A 17503-nucleotide genomic window follows, 5' to 3' on the forward strand; every position below is an offset into this window, starting at 1 on the left:
ATTATCAATATGCCAAAAAAATTTGAACTTGAACAACTGTATTCACATTTATGGTAAAATGGTTTGGACTTATTGCAAAATGATTAAAAAAAACCTGCTATGAATTCTCAGGCCAGGTGGATTTACTTTGTTTACCTATATTTTGAGCTGCCCTCATCAAGGAGAAAAGCATAAAACCACCCTTTGTCATTATTATTGTTGTATGATTTGGATTCAAGCCACAGGACTTGACCCATTTAAAGTTGTGTGTTGAAGTTCTTTTTAATTCGGAAATAACTGTTGACACCCTGTAATAAGTAATGTTCAAAACAATACAGATTCTGGTTGTTTTTCTTGTCTCGAAAGTTTCAACCTAACATAATGTTGGATTCGTCACATTTGGTATACCTTTTTATAGGCCTCAATTTTGAGAACTGGTGATTTGGTTGAGTTCACGAAGCATTTATTTTACTTCATTTTATTTTATTCAAAACAGCAGTACTTTAAGTTTTGCTTTTAAGTTCTTTATTATTCCGAAATATCTGTCGACGCACGGTTATTAAAACTGTTCAAAACAACATAATTATCTGTCACGCAAGTTCAAGCAAGTTCAATCAAGATGTAAAGAGGTTAACTATGGAACACCTTTTTCATACTCGATATCATTTTTGTTAATAACAAGAATACAGTTAATAGCTCCCAAATTTGAGAATTGTGAACTGCGAAATTGTTTTGGGAGATTTTCTGTACAAAACAGATAACAGGTGTTAACCTTTGGGGGCTAAAATTAAAACTCCTAATTATCTGAGGACGTTAGTTGTATTTGTATCGATAATTATAACAGTATGCTTCCATCAGTTATTAGTTGGGTACAGAAACACGCAGTTTTGAAGGATGCACAGGAACGCTTTCAAAGATATGCCGAAGTTAAGCCCGTGTATCCTGTTTCTATTAATCTCTATTGCGAATGCAGGTAAGATATTCTTTGTTGCATTTTCACTCTTCTTTTTTCCTACTTAAATTCTGGTTTACGAAAAAAATAGAAAATACATTAACGACGGTAAATTCGACATAATTCATTATCGAGTAAAGTGTAAAATTTTAATCTTTTAAAAAGTTGCCGAACTAATCATTCGAAAAATATAAATATATATTTAGGAAGCAGAAGGCAGTCTAAAACTGTAGCAATTAAGCCACGTAGTCTAAAACTATAGCATAGTTATCTTTACAGTTTGTCAATTAATAACAACTATATATGTTTTGCTCTTTTCTTGGTACGCTTCAGAAACAGCTTTGATTTCGAAGTTTGCTTTCGAGAATATGCCAGGGCTGAAACCGTACGTCTTGTTCCTTTTAACCTTCACGATAAATGCAGATAACAGATAAAATGTGCTCTCTTTTCTTTCACTTTTTCTGTCTTAGCACCTTCACTTTTAAAAGCAGAAAGGAATTAAAAAAATGTAGCATATCATAAATTCACGAAAATCTCAAGATGTTTCAGTCGCGGAACAATTCAAGTTTCATTTGACGGCGTTACTTATCCTTTATCAAGAAATTCGCCTTAGCTCGTTTACTGCATACTTCGTTTCCTTTTTTAATACTTTTTCTGAGATCCAAGTTCATCGGTTTTATTACTGTCGAGTGTCACCCCATACTACTACTACTACCACCACCACCACCACCACCACTACTACTACTACTACTACTGCTACTACTACTACTACTACTACTACTACTACTACTACTACTACTACTACTACTACTACTACTACTACTACTACTACTACTACTACTACTACTACTACTACTACTACTACTACTACTACTACTACTACTACTACTACTACTACTACTACTACTACTACTACTACTACTTCCTAGATTAAAAAAAAAAAAAACAAATCATATAATGAGCATGAACTGTAGGAAAACAGCTTTTATTTGACAGTTCTTTTGCGCACAATTTGAAGGCGTTCAAAAGATGTCTATTATATTATTTATAATATTTTAAAAAATTGGGCAAAATTATCGAAATTGGCGTAAAAATGTAAATAATCTTTTAAAACCACGAATGATGTAATTATATGGTAAGAAAATCTACCGAGAAAACAAACTTTAAACTTTGGGTAATTGACGACAACCAAATTTGAAAACAAATCAACTTCTCGCTTCAATATAATGAAGCTTAACAGAATTTTACGCAATACAGGTGCAGGCCATTATAGTGTCCCAGTGTTGGACATTGCGCTTAATAGGGGGTTGGCAGAAAGCTCTATTAAAGTGCCTATAACCACCGAAATAGTTTTGCCTTAAATAAAATTTTACATTATAATAATTAAGCAAACACTGGAAAAGTTGAAAATTTACATGCACATGTAAATTACAATTTACAAAATGTAAATCTTATTTACATTCTTTGTAAATTAAAATTTACATGTTGGAGTTTTGTAAAACAAAATTTACATGAAATTTACAGTCTTCAACGGATCATGTAAATGTATTGTAAAAAGTGATTTACATGGTCCTTTATTACAACGCTAATTGTAAGAACATGTAAAAAACATGTCAAATGTATTAACCACTTTTACAGTTTCTTTCTTTGTAAAAAACATGTAAATTTCTTTACTAAATCATGTAAAGAACATGGAAAATTGACAATTAAAGGGGCGCCGTTCGGAAACATGTAAAAACCATGGAAATTGACAAAGGGGGCCTGTTTGGAAACATGTAAAAACCATGGAAATTGACAAAGGGGGCCTGGTTGGAAACATGTAAAAACCATGGAAATTGACAAAGGAGGCCTGTTTGGAAACATGTAAAAACCATGGAAATTAACAAAGGGGGCCTGTTTGGAAACATGTAAAAAACATGGAAATTGACAAAGGGGGCCTGTTTGGAAACATGTAAATACACTGGAAATCGACAAAGGGGGCCTGTTTGGAAACATGTAAAAAACATGGAAATTGACAGAGGGGGCCTGTTTGGAAACATGTAAATACCCTGGAAATCGACAAAGGGGGCCTGTTTGGAAACATGTAAATACCCTGGAAATTGACAAAGGGGGCTGTTTGAAAACATGTGAACATGAGCTTTTAATTCATGTTGTAACCCACCAAATAACTTTCGCGTGCATTCATTAGTTAGACAGAACGCATCACGTGGTACGAAATCAAACGACGAAGAAGAAATCGGAGGGATTTAAGAAAGTATAAAATAAATATTTCCCATTCCGGCTTGCTGGAGGATAATACTCCTTGCCTGAAAGATTATCCTCAAAATTTCACAGTTGCCTTTGAAGCTTAGTCAACTGTTCATTTTTTCAGCCAAGGGCATTATCCTCCAATATGCAACCGCCTGAATGGGTTTTTATTATTTACTAATTATCTAGATGAACGAAGCGCAAGACGAAATTAAGCGACTGATATCAGTTTTAACATAACTCATTACAAAAGCTCTTAGCTACAAATCTTTTACTAATGTCAAAAAGTAAACAGATTATAAATAAAAACCTTTTGATGCAGAAAACGAAGGCGACTATGACTTCGTCTAACAATATTTTAAACAATCTGGAGCAGTGGCGGGAAAACGCTAGCGTCCAACAGTTTGGCTTATATATTTTTCGAGACATGCGTTTTGGTTTTCTTTATATTATAGACAAGGAAATTTTGCACGCGAACGGCGGTAAAATTGGTCGTTTGCCGTGTTGTCCGTGTTTGACCTGGTCGAGAGGTAAGGCCGAGAAGCACTGGCGCGAACGAAAATTAATCCCGGCGTCCTCTCTGGTATTTTTTGGCGCTCGGTTCAACGGTTCGAAGATCGATCATTGAGAGGCCTTTTATCTCGCTAAAAAGGGCAATTTTCCTCTCTTTAAGACCTTATAACTTCCAAATTAGCTGCATGGAGCCTTCTTTCACCGGATCTCCAATCAATACGCCTGTTTTAGCCAAGTTTCTTTCCAAGGTAAGCTTATATATGACCGTTCAAATCATGTTTTGGTTGAGTTCCTCTATGTAGCTTCTAGGTGAGATTGGTTTTAATATTTTAATAGGAGTTCAAAATGTAGAATTTCGTGTTTGTTCTTGCACTTCATACGTATAATTCAGCACTTCTTAAACATGAAGTTATTGTTAGAATAAATTGAATAATTGCGTGTGCATATAGAGATGTCAACACAGGACTGTTCAACATGTTTTATTTAAAATATAAGCTTATATAATTTAAGAGTGCAAGGCTTATTTATTCATGTTATTTTATGTATAGTAATTATTATTTTGCCGATTTGCAACAGTTTAAACTCAGTGAGGTTTTCAACTGGCAAATTATAAAGCAAACTAAAACAGCTTTAAAATTATCACCAAAAGTATTAAGCAGTATTTATCAATCTTATCTATATAGTACTCCTGGCATATCAAACTCATTCGATTGGTTTTGTTAGTCGAAAAAAATCGAACGTCTATTTTGCTGTGAGTTCGATTATTCCCAGGGTATCCAATCGAATGTTCGGTAATCGAACTCAATCGAACACCAATTGTTCAATTGGGTTCGGTAATCGTACATAATCAAACTCACAATAAAATTTGGTCAATCAAACTCAATTGAAAGTTCGATTACCAAACTCCTGTTTGTTTATACTGCGTATATATTGATTTGTACTGCGCCACAGCTGGGGCAGTCGAACAACGTTCTCGTCCGAAACTGAAGTCAATTTTGCATGCAATTTTTTTGCTTATTACGATGATTTTGATCTTAAGAAAAAAAATATTTTACTTGTTCACTTATTATTTTTGTCATCCATGTTGATAGTAAGCACTTCCTCCAATGTAATTGTTATGCTGGAAATTGCTCTTCTCCTGTCAACGTCGCTTTTGGCCGCCCTCGAGGGCTAAGACAGACTGATGGCGGCAGCGTTTTGGCTCCCTATAATGATTCTTCACATATTGAACACACTGATTGCCTGTGTTGCAGTGAATGAAATGGTGCAACTTCTGTTTGAGTGTAACGGTAAAAACTGCAGGGCAGAAACCATATCCTTCCTTCTAATATAGAAATGTAAACAATAGTGCATTTCAGTTATTTTACCGTCCTTCTGTTCTCTTCTACCAAATATATTTTACTAAACATTGACATTCAGTTCGATATTTGGACGTTTTTATATTTATTCCATTCAATAAAAGTTGATTTTGATTAGTCCTGCGTGATTTACTTATCAAGAGAAAGATTCAGAACTAGATCAAACCCGATTGAGTTTGACTGTGTTTGATTATGTTTGATTGGTTCGAAAATTGGACTCACAGCAAAATACATGTAGATGTTTGATTTTGTTCGATTACCAAACCCAATCGAACGATTGGTGTTCGATTGGGTTCGATTGATTTTTGGTTCGATTTTGTTGGATCAGATACCCCGGGGAACCAATCATACACAACCTAACACAACCAAACTCAATGTGATTCGACTTTGTTCGGAATCCATCTCTTGATAAGTAAAACATGCAGGACTAATTAAACCGAGTGTCTTGATGTTTGTTTATACATATTTTGTATAAGAGAACGAAACAACAGTTAAATACTGATATATGCACTTTTGTTTACTTTTTTATAGTGGTGGGAAGAAAATGGTATCTGCCTTGTAGTCACCATAAGACTCAAACAGAACATTTTTTTCTACTTAAACAGAACTTGCACCATTTCATTCACCGCAACATAGGCAGTAGTAAAAACAAAATAATAAATAAATAAAAAAACAACAACAACAAAACATAGGCAGTAGTGCACCATACAAAATGTCTGCATAATATACAAACAAGCAAGAGTTCGTAATCAAACATTCCATTTTGTTGGATGGACCAAATTTTAATTTTAGTACGGTTATGTGCAATTACCGTACCCAATCAACCATTGGTGTTCGATGGGGTTTGAATATGGAATGTTCAATTGGTTACGTCGGCAGTACTGAAGTGACTTTCTAATTGAGTCAGCAAATGACATTGAATTGTTTGGATGTGTTATTATTTTCAGATGAAAGGGTTGATAGCAAGAGTGGCATGTAAGTATAAGCCTCAATATATGTCTCAATGACTAGCAGCTAATCAAAGTTTTAAATCCAATGTAGACTTAATGACCGGCAGTCAAAGGCTTTTTTCTGTAAGTCGAATAGCACTGCAGTAAGCCCAAATAGGACTGAGGTTAGCCGAAATAACAACCTGGTTAACCTCAATACAGTGGAACCCCGATATAACGATCTTCAATATTCCCGATATAATGATGAATATGTTATGTCCCGGCAAAAATAAAATGTGTAGGACAGCACCCTGATATAATGATTCCTTGATATAACAATATAATTTTACTGCCCCCTTGGCATATCGTTATATCGGGGTTACACTGTACATGTAGCACTATTGTTAGCCTTAATAGCATTGCACTTACAATGTAGCCTAAATAGCACTCCAGTTGGCCTTAACAGCACTTTGTGTAGCCCTAAATTTTAAAACTTTGGTTAGCATGTTTATGGTTAGCCTTAAAATAATTAATAGTGGTAATGGTAACATAAAGTGTACTTTAAACATTCTGACAGTTGGCAGCTGGCCACTGTGGTCCAGTGGTCATGAGTATAGCTTACCATGCAATCAACTTTGTAGGAAATTTGCTACATGTACATTTACAGCTGGTCTAGTACAAATTCCTACATGTCCAAATGTGCATTGTAGAGTGCTTAAAAAATACATGTTCAATTGTACATGTGCATATTTTTATGAATTTTGTGATACCATAAGGTCTTTTATTCTTGTGTAAAGTTTATATATGAGTGCCAACCAGTGGACTGCAAAACTCTACTTCTCGCGTCCTTGATAACAACTGGATGGCAATGTACATGGAGCAATGTCTGCATGTAAAAAATTACTTCCAGTCAGCTGTTCTCAAGGTCAGCCCTCCCAGTTATCTTGAAGTCCCTAATGTGCAGGTTCAGAAGTGGTGATGTTGTGGTTTCAACTCTTTGTTGGCTTTAATTTTTCAAACCGGTTTTGATTTTTTTTTCTTTTGTTTTAGATAATATTAAGAAATGAGACAGTGAAAAGTTAAAATTGGTTTGAAAATTTTTTAACCACAACATTGATTTAACCAGAATGTCATTCCTAATGATTCTTTATAATTTGTTGTTAGGTTAAAGAAGGCTCTACCACTTTCACTGATGAAGTCTTGTACATACAAATACTAAAAAAGGTGGCAATAACCAGAGGTGGTTGAGGTGTAAAATCGTTTCACCTCGGGGTCAGTATCAAGTCTGTACCATCACAATGAAGCATCTTGCTGAATGTTCAGTTGGTGTACATACATGTACATGTCGTGTGGTTTTCTGGTGGAAATTTATTCCATCAGTTTTGTTCTACTTTTGTACAAATTATTTGAATTCATGGCAGTTTTTAAATAGGACCATGTTAACAAAGCCTGACAATTACAGTGATAAATGTGTTAAGTGAACCTAGGCTGGTCAGTGTTCGAAATCATTATTCAAGAGGTTCTACTATGGTTATTTGATGCCATAGCTTTTTTATCAATTGTAGTGCTATGATAGTAGTTGAAGGGTTGGAACCCAAACCATTTGCCAAATAACCACTGTTAAAGGTGAAGAATTATTCTACATCAGTGTCAGTCTTAGGTCTGTACTTTCACAATTAAGTGTTTATTCGATTAAGCGCCCAACCTCGAATAAGCGCCCAACCTCGAATAAGCGCCCACCTCGAATAAGCGCCCACTCTGTAGGTAGGAAAAGTTAAAAATAAGGTCTTGTTAATGTACAACGAGAGCGACCGAGCAAAGATGAATATCAGCTTTTGTACAATTTAAATTCAAGGCATTTTTTTGGGACAATTTTAACATAGCTTAGCAATGAATGGTGTTTGAACTTACCCTGCGGGAAGGCTCACCTTGGGGCACGAAATATACTTTGGGGCACTCACGACTGGCGGGCACAGCAATATGGTGGGGAGGAGACTGGTGAAGAGGCACCAGTAAATTTCATATCTCAATGAATGTCATATCTTGTCAACATTCCTGTCAAACTTCTACTTTCTTTGAAATTAAATTGGCTTGTCAGTATTCCTGCGGTTTTCGGGGTGGGAGTGAAAAATTAGCAGAGGTTGATGCAGGTTCACTCGCGGCTTTGCCACGTAAATGTCGTTCTCGTGCGTGCTCTAAGGTGAGCCTACTCGCAGGCTAGTGTGAACTTGGCTGTTCAGTGTTCAAAATCATTGTGCAAAAGGTTCTGCAATGTTTATTATTCGTTTGATTTCATAGTTTTATGATATGGAAGGGTTGTGGTAGTAACTGAAGGGCTGAAAGCAAAATCATGTGCCAAACATTACATGAATTAAAGCAAAAGAAAAACATTCAACAAAAATTTAATCCTGAAATACCATGGTTTCATTTCCAACCCTTCAGTTACTGTAAAGTATATTTTATGCGGTTATTCAAAAAGACTATTTACGCCTATTAATAAAAGTGATCAATATCTTACCCATAGTATAACTTTTAAAGGCTCATTTTCATCCTACAATACATGTCTTTCATGATATGGTACATTTTCATACATATGCTAAGCTATTGCATAATTCACCTCATATTGAGTGCATGAAGACACTTCAGTAGAGGAACATAGGATAAATCGGGGCACATGCCAAGCAAAAGAGATTGCACCAACACCAGTGCAACATGCAGGATCAAAGTGGGCCTTTGCAATAGAGGAGTAGTATTATTACTATTTGGAAATGAAGTCACTGATATGTTATTAGACAGTTCTATCAATTAATCATGCATAAATTTATCTTAATCTTTATTGTTTTCCATAATGATAATGTGAAGTTGAAATAATTGGTATCAGCAATTTTTGACCTAGTAAAACTGCTTTATTTGAGCTGAAAAAACTATACAAAACTATACGATCTAAATCATTTTATTCTGAATGAAATGCTTTTTTTTATTATATAATAAAGAATATTCCAAGCCATATATACATGCTTTATTGCAAGATACATGCAGACGAACTTTATTACTTATGGGGTATAAAATCATTTGTATGTATTATTATTAACTGGAAAATATATGCACTGACGTACTGAAAATGAATGTAGTTAGGATAGTATCAAGAAAAGGTTCTAGACGAATAAAAGAAAACAGTGCCAGGCATTCTGTTCTTCATTTTAATTACAGGAGCTAGGCAGGTCCCCTTTGTCAATTTCCATGTTTTTTACATTTTTCAAACAGGCCCCCTTTGTCAATTTCTATGCTTTTTACATGTTTCCAAACAGGCATCCTTTGTCAATTTCCATGTTTTTTTATATGTTTCAAACAGGCCTCCTTTGTCAATTTCCATGTTTTTTACATGTTTCAAACAGGCCCCCTTTGTCGATTTCCAGGGTATTTACATGTTTCAATCAGGCCCCCTTTGTCAATTTACATGTTTCCAAACAGGCCCCCTTTGTCGATTTCCAGGGTATTTACATGTTTCAATCAGGCCCCCTTTGTCAATTTACATGTTTCCAAACAGGCCCCCTTTGTCGATTTCCAGGATATTTACATGTTTCCAAACAGGCCCCCTTTGTCGATTTCCAGGGTATTTACATGTTTCAATCAGGCCCCCTTTGTCAATTTACATGTTTCCAAACAGGCCCCCTTTGTCGATTTCCAGGGTATTTACATGTTTCAATCAGGCCCCCTTTGTCAATTTACATGTTTCCAAACAGGCCCCCTTTGTCGATTTCCAGGATATTTACATGTTTCCAAACAGGCCCCCTTTGTCGATTTCCAGGGTATTTACATGTTTCAATCAGGCCCCCTTTGTCAATTTACATGTTTCCAAACAGGCCCCCTTTGTCGATTTCCAGGGTATTTACATGTTTCAATCAGGCCCCCTTTGTCAATTTACATGTTTCCAAACAGGCCCCCTTTGTCGATTTCCAGGATATTTACATGTTTCCAAACAGGCCCCCTTTGTCAATTTACATGGTTTTTACATGTTCAGTCTATTTATAAGCATCAGGTATAAATGTTTTTACATGCTTTTTACAGTGTTGATCGGATAAATTGACATGTTATTTACATGGTCCGTCGTCTTTCGTTCGGGAAATTTACATGATGTTCTGTGTTTTTACATGTTTTACTTCAAATATTTACATGTTTTTGACATGTTTTGAGAAGAACATGTAAAAGGGTAAAAACTATGTAAATCATCCTTTACAGTGTCTTTACATGTTATTTACATGTTATTTACATACTATGTAAATTTTCAACTTTTCCAGTGAAAATGTCGCACACTTCTTGTTTTTGGTTTAAACGGCGATTTTTTTTTTCATAAGCCCTTAAAGTTTTGGGTTTTAGCTGCAGGAATTGCTCAAGCAGTGTAAATATGCCATGTATAAACAAATATTGATTTCATTTGCTTTCCAAAACTAGCTCTTTCAGAAGACTGCAGAACCATTCAATTCCAACCGGGAACAATGGACAACAATTGTTTCATCCCCCCTTAGCCTTTTTTTTATTTTCCATTTGTGCTACCTATTTTTTCTACTTTATATTTTGAATAATCAATTTTCTGCAAAATCACGAGCTCGAGCTTGTGTCATTATAATGTACATGTGAACCGAAGCAGCGTCAGGCCTAACCACTGATTAGCTACCAGCTCCATTGTAAAAACTCTTTTTCAAGATGAAGGTTAAGAATGACTGGCGGCAATTTATTTATAGGGTTTAAATATGGAACACTCTCGTTGACGATTTAGTTATGGCTCACCGTCATGAAATTGATTCAAACAGTGCAGCAACATATTCTTTCAGTACTTGTAAACGTCAGGCGAAAGCAATCCGTTTATAAGCCCTTTCCATTTTAAAGCAGATGCTCTAAACATTCTGATGGACTAGAAAATCTGCTGATCAGAATTTCTAGAGCACTGTGTGTGGGTGCGATGCGCTAGCTTGCCCCTATTTAAACTGTCTTCGAGATCATGTTTCCGCGCTGGCTATCATATTAAACCCCGGCCAGGCCGAAACAGTAACAGCGAAAACGAAAACTAACAATTGAAGGGTCCTTTACTTATTTTTTATTTGCCTGTTTGTTGTTGTTGTTTATTTGTTTATTAATATGTTTTCTGAACTTTATTGATAGAATAAGCCATTTTTACAATCCTCTCTACTTATTTTCTTTAGAATCCTTGTCAAAGCAACCCTTGTCCGAGTGGCTCCATCTGTCAAGGTGGGTTTACTACCAAAGGCTACCGATGTGTTTGCCCGCAAGGATACGTCGGAGTGCAATGTGAATTGGGTATGTGCAGTTTGTCATTTTGTTAGTAAAATAATTTTTCATTTCATGAGCTTGAATTAAGTGGAAACTTGCTATGCCCGTAGCTTTTATCTTCGGGAAAATTTTTAGCCCAACTTAGAGCGAGAGGAATCCGACCCTCCACCCTCCAAAATTACAAGACTTCAAAATGGCGGTAATGAAAATGCTTCCATGACAAGGTCACTAAGAGGAGAATGCGTCATTAAAATTCAGACAGCCGCAAATTACAATTCGCCGTCTTGATTTGTCGTTTTTCTCTACTGTAGTCAGAAAAGTAATCAAAACTAATAAAAGGCTGCTGCTTAAATCGTATTAAAAGTAAAAGGTTGCTACGGGAAGTTCAAAAGCCGCATGGAATAGTACGACTGTCGAACTCGATTGCCATTACAACATCAACTTCCTTGAACAATCACATGTCATATCAAACTGTTCACACAAAGCATTTAGATAAAGTCAGAAAGTTTGGAAGCCGATTTGCTTATACATTAAAAAGTTAAAAAAATTAACGTTTAAATATCTTTAGTGCAGATTCCCACTCCTCTGATCTGAACAGGGTTAATTGATCATCACTTTCTTTTAGAAAGTAGTTAAAAAATCTGTTTACCCTACGATGCCAGTGACGATGCCAGTGACTGCACCGTCAGTGACACCGTCAATGACGTCAGAAAGATCACCATCATCATATACGCCACTACCACCATCTTCATCAGTGACATCCAACCAAAACAGTGAGTTAATTATTAATATATATTTTTTTAACGAAATCATAGACATTTATTTATAGACTGATAGGTCGTAGCCTCCCACGCATTCGTTCTTAGGGGCGATCGTGTTTCACTCCTCCCCACGAACGCCTGCTTTACCGAGGCCAACATTCCTTACCCATTCGGTTTTACTCGCCAGACAACCTACCAATCACCATTGAGGTATTGTCTGTCGGTAAACAATCAAAATGATCGCGGAGATGCGGCATGCGGGCTTGAAGTATTTCACTTTAGCTATGCATTTTACGATGGCTAAAACACCGGAGAAAATTATTGATTGGAATAATTCAAGTGCTTTTTGTACAACGCTTTGATTAAGTCATCTGCTGGAATGGTTAGAAGTTTTGGGAAAAGTGCAGTTGATCTTCCTCGCCTACATGGAGCGGTCTAATCGACAATCTGTGAGAACAGCAACAAAATATCAACACAGTGGATCCACACTGCTTCAAAGAAGAGAACACTCTCGTTGACGATTTAGTTATGGCTCACCGTCATGAAATTGATTCAAACAGTGCAGCAAGTATTTCACTTTAGCTATGCATTTTACGATGGCTAAAACACCGGAGAAAATTATTGATTGGAATAATTCGAGTGCTTTTTGTACAACGCTTTGATTAAGTCATCTGCTGGAATGGTTAGAAGTTTTGGGAAAAGTGCAGTTGATCTTCCTCGCCTACATGGAGCGGTCTAATCGACAATCTGTGAGAACAGCAACAAAATATCAACACAGTGGATCCACACTGCTTCAAAGAAGAGAACACTCTCGTTGACGATTTAGTTATGGCTCACCGTCATGAAATTGATTCAAACAGTGCAGCAAGTATTTCACTTTAGCTATGCATTTTACGATGGCTAAAACACCGGAGAAAATTATTGATTGGAATAATTCAAGTGCTTTTTGTACAACGCTTTGATTAAGTCATCTGCTGGAATGGTTAGAAGTTTTGGGAAAAGTGCAGTTGATCTTCCTCGCCTACATGGAGCGGTCTAATCGACAATCTGTGAGAACAGCAACAAAATATCAACACAGTGGATCCACACTGCTTCAAAGAAGAGATCTCTAGCATTTCCGAGTCAATAAATCGAAGGGTAAAACAACAATGAACCGACCAAGTTGACGAACGTGTAGAGCTAAGAAATAGTGACCACAATAATATAATTCACCGCGCGGCCGGTGAATTAATTTTTCCATTCGGTGATATTTGCCCTTTGACGATTCTCAAGGTTGAATATTGTGTTAAAAGGCTAGCTTTGTACTTTTTCCCGTCGGTAGTTTGACGGTCCTTCGATTTTAGAGTTGCGAAAAATATTTTTCCTTCGAGGAAACGCATTTAAAATTATAAATGAACCACGAACTAAATATATTTTCTCGAACGGCAAAATCCCAACGGAGCTAACGAATCGGTGAGACTGTCCAGCAAAGGACAAGTTTGATATAAAGCAAGCGATTAACCGTAGCCAGCAAATTCGGAAATGGTTTTCATCTGAATGAATTTTAGCAAAACATCCTAAACTTGAAGCACACGGTGCTTCTTCGTTTCGCGAAGAGCGTCTTGCAGTCAAGGTCAAGGTCAACCCTACGGATTTTGGTAGGTAAAATCTCATTGGCTGAGCGGCGGCAAGGAATGTTGGCCTCGGTTAAGCAGGCGTTCGTGGGGAGGAGTGAAACACGATCACCCCTAAGAACGACTGCTTGGGAGGCTAGATAGGTGGAAGTTGTCGTAAATGGCTGTAAGTTGCAAAGATTAAAATTTAAAGCTAGTTTAAAGTCCTCTTTCATTATTAAAAGCGGGAAATTTTCTCTTGTCTTCAGTTGCATCGTCGACGGTACCACGAGCTGCAGTGACGACACCTTCACCAGTACTGCCATCGATACCAGTAATATCACTAACAACATCAACACCAACTGGCAACTGTGAGTTTATTATTATTTTAAAGCCAACCACAGAAATGAATAATTAGGCTGTTGAATAGAGCATGTTGTTTTTTGTTGTAAGGTGCAAAAACACAAACAATTAAAACAGCGTCTGTCTGTCTGTCTGTCTGTCTATTTGTCTTTCTTTTTTTTAATATGGATGCAGAGTTAAATATAAAAGTAATTAAAAATCTACCTTCACTATTAAAAGCCAGGAATTTTCTTTTCTCTTCAGTTGCATCGTCAACAACGACACCACTGGCAACGACGGCACCATTTACGCCAGACATATCACCAACAACATCAACACCATCGCCACCACCATCATCATCAGTGGCATCTGTCCAAAACAGTGAGATTTCTTATTATTTTTAACCAGACCACAGAAATGAATAAACAGGCTGATGAATAGAGCATGTCGTGATGTAAAGTGCTAAAAACAGTCTGTCCAAACGGTCTGTCCGTCCGTCCGTCCGTCCGTGTCTGTCTGTCTGTCTGTCTGTCTGTCTGTCTGTCTGCCTGCCTGTCTTTCTGTCTGTCTGTCTGTCTGTGTGTCTGTCTGTTTGTCTTTCTTTCAATAAATATGGATGTCCATCTTTTTAGTAACGGGTGGCATATGCGTTTTGACAAGGCGATGATACTTATTGATAACGATTATTTTTCTGTTTTTTTAAAGCCTGTCAATCACCGTGGATCGAGTTTCAAGGTTCTTGCTATAACCTGTCCACACAAGCATTTCCATGGAAGGACGCGCGTGATTATTGCGTAGCTGATGGTGCCCAGTTGGTGAGGATTGAATCCTCAGCAGAAAACGACTTCATTAAAAACGAATATATGGCAGATGGTCTGGATTTTTGGATTGGACTTACTGATGAACAAGCCGAAGATGTCTGGAAATGGTCTGATGGAAGTGCACTGTCAGGGTGGACCAACTGGTGTGATGGCCAACCAAGTGATACTGTCCTACAACATAGACAGAACTGTGGCGGGATAAGAACGCGACTTAATAGAGGTGAAGACGCACAATGGCACGACAAAGAATGTTCAAGCGCCAAAGGGTTTATTTGCAAAAAGTAATAGGTTGGGTAGGCACGGACTTGCAATCGAACACTAGAAATGCAATTCCATCTCATATCTTCTTTATTTCCACTATCGTTTTCGCTTAGATAACCGACCGTAGATTAAAATTTCAATTTAGCACGTTATGTATTTTATTTACATTTTTCTTAGACATAAACCACTATCACAATTTCGATAATAGTTAGATTACCAGAACAAGTAAGTTAAAACAAGAGAATGAGTTTTCTTGTTTGAAACTTTTAGTTTTGTTATATAGAGTACGCTGCTGACTTTAGTGCGTCAGTCAAATCCATGTCTTTCAGTAGTAGTAGTAGTAGACCCTATCAGTTTTTGAATAGTTGGTCGCGCGGTTACCAAGCCGAAACCAGTTCGAACCTGATTTGATTTATCTTTTGATATGACTTGTTTTGTTATCAGAATCGGAGACCATGTCATGCTATTTAAGCTGTTCAGTCCGACTACAATTGGAGGGGTGCTTTGCCGTGCCTTTTAAAGGGGGGAGTAAAGAGAAGACAATTCAAGTGTAAAGGAAGGCATCGGTCGCAGTGTTCAAGCCTTTGAGAATCTCGCCGTCTGTTGAGCGCCTTCTAACAGAACAAAGCACAGATAAATCATTGTTTATTTATTTGTGTAAAAACACACACAAAAAAACTATATTCTGGAGAGGCTCGCTTATGTTTCGCGACAATTCTAAACTATTTTAAAAGGGCACACAGGATGATGTGGCTCCAGCGCTGTTCTCTTACAACGCACGCTTTAAATGCCTTTTTGATGAGGCATTTCTGTTGTGTGTTGTCGGTAGTCGTTGAATCTCAATTCCCCATTGGCGTTTCAGAAACGTTAACAGGGAGTAGGCAGCCTATGGAAGAGTTGTAACCCCGACCAACTGGACCTTAGCTATAGGGGCCGCTTTTTAGGGAGTCCGGGCTATGGTCTCCCGGGAAGGTTATTCAGATAAAGACTCTCGATAATAATTTCTTTGAGTTTTTTACGGGTAGCCTAATAATTGCGGAAATTGTGAAAATTGGCTTGAAATCGTAAATGTTTTTTTTAACCATAAATGATTTAATTAAACAAATAGTTAGAAAATCTACAGAGGAAACAAACTAAACTATTCCAATAGACGTAAGATTTACTATTGCATCCAGGTATAGGGCTCCTTTGTCAGTACAGCCAAACATCTTATTTATTCTCAATTTGCTAATGACTTCACGGTCATAATCCATCGACCAATATTAATCAAAATTCAATATTCTTAATAAAATTCACCTTCTGAAATAAACGTTTGCACATTTACATTAAACATTCACGCGATTCCTTGTTTTTAACACTTTTAACAATGGCAGCTTTTTCAGGTTCTTTATTGTCGTGACTAGATAGGTTGGCAATTTCATCACTGCTGTGAAATAGTCAGTGGCACTACAAGGACTGAGTGAGGCAAAATTCAGGGATCAATTGTATCAAATATTCAACTTTTTTATTAGGGTGCAAGTGATAGTTAAGTTCTATGTAACTGGATGGTTGTAAAAATACATCTACGTCATTAGATTCGCACAGACTAACACTGTTTTTGATATTTTTAATTGTATTTTAATACGATTAATATGGACATTCCATGTTTCGTATATTCAAAGCATTAAAGCTCGCAAAAATGTTTTCAAGCTGTTCGCTTGATTTATCTCTGAATTATGCGACACGACGTCCAGTTTGTAATTTAATAAGATAATTAAAAATCAGCGCCAGCCAACCGCTTGCTGGTCACGAGTTTAGTTTTATCAAATAAATAAAGAATTAAAATCCCAGAAAGTAGCAATATATGTGATTTTTAGGGTTGGAAAGGGAAAAGGGAAGCAATTAGTATAAAAAGACGGTATAATGGTATATTAACTAAATTATGATAGCTTGGGCAACATCATTTACGTGGCACGTTTTGCTTTTGTCTAAACACAGTGCCGTTTCTTTCATTGATAATCGCAAATGACCACTCCAGTGCGGCACACTTTGTACTCCAGAGGCTAAACGCCGGAGAGGCAGACTAGACATGGAGAAGAAAACAAACTGACAGTGGGATCCAACATTTATTACGCTACCATATCAAAACAGGAAAAACTATTTTTTTTCAAATGATCTGCTAAAAACCATGAACTCTTTCATTTAATACGCTAAGCCTCGCCTTGTTTTGCTCTTAACCCTCGGACGTACAAGGAAACTCATACCCCCACCATCGTTCAAGGGAGGGAGGGGGGGGGGTGGGAGGTGGATGGAACCCCTCCCCGGAGTTCTCGTTATATTATAAGGTGTAGCGAAATTATTTTGCACTGAAAAGAAAGCCGTTTAGCTGCAGTGTCCCTTCCTCTAATCCTAAGTGCATCATCAATAAGCGAAAAAGACTTGACCTTGAACTGTATTCAAATAGATGAAAACAAGATTTG

The 17503-nt window shown here is 36.9% G+C and overlaps 1 protein-coding gene and 1 long non-coding RNA gene across 2 annotated transcripts; both read left to right on the forward strand.

Moving 5' to 3' along the window:
- Window positions 1-3779: 3779 nt before the first annotated feature.
- Window positions 3780-7712, forward strand: LOC144658402 (uncharacterized). Its single transcript, XR_013571693.1, has 3 exons — window positions 3780-3939; window positions 5997-6024; window positions 7143-7712. It is a non-coding gene; the product is annotated as an uncharacterized LOC144658402 (long non-coding RNA).
- A 4218-nt stretch (window positions 7713-11930) lies between these two features.
- Window positions 11931-15258, forward strand: LOC144658331 (lectin BRA-3-like). The gene is made up of 4 exons (XM_078518753.1): window positions 11931-12040; window positions 13890-13991; window positions 14227-14343; window positions 14668-15258. The coding sequence occupies exons 1-4, from the start codon at window positions 11935-11937 to the stop codon at window positions 15066-15068; spliced, it is 726 nt and encodes a 241-aa protein (XP_078374879.1). The 5' UTR covers window positions 11931-11934; the 3' UTR covers window positions 15069-15258.
- The last annotated feature ends 2245 nt before the right edge of the window (window positions 15259-17503 follow it).

Source organism: Oculina patagonica, chromosome 6 (assembly GCF_052425735.1).
Source record: "Oculina patagonica isolate OP01 chromosome 6, crgOcupat, whole genome shotgun sequence".
NCBI lineage: Eukaryota > Metazoa > Cnidaria > Anthozoa > Scleractinia > Oculinidae > Oculina > Oculina patagonica.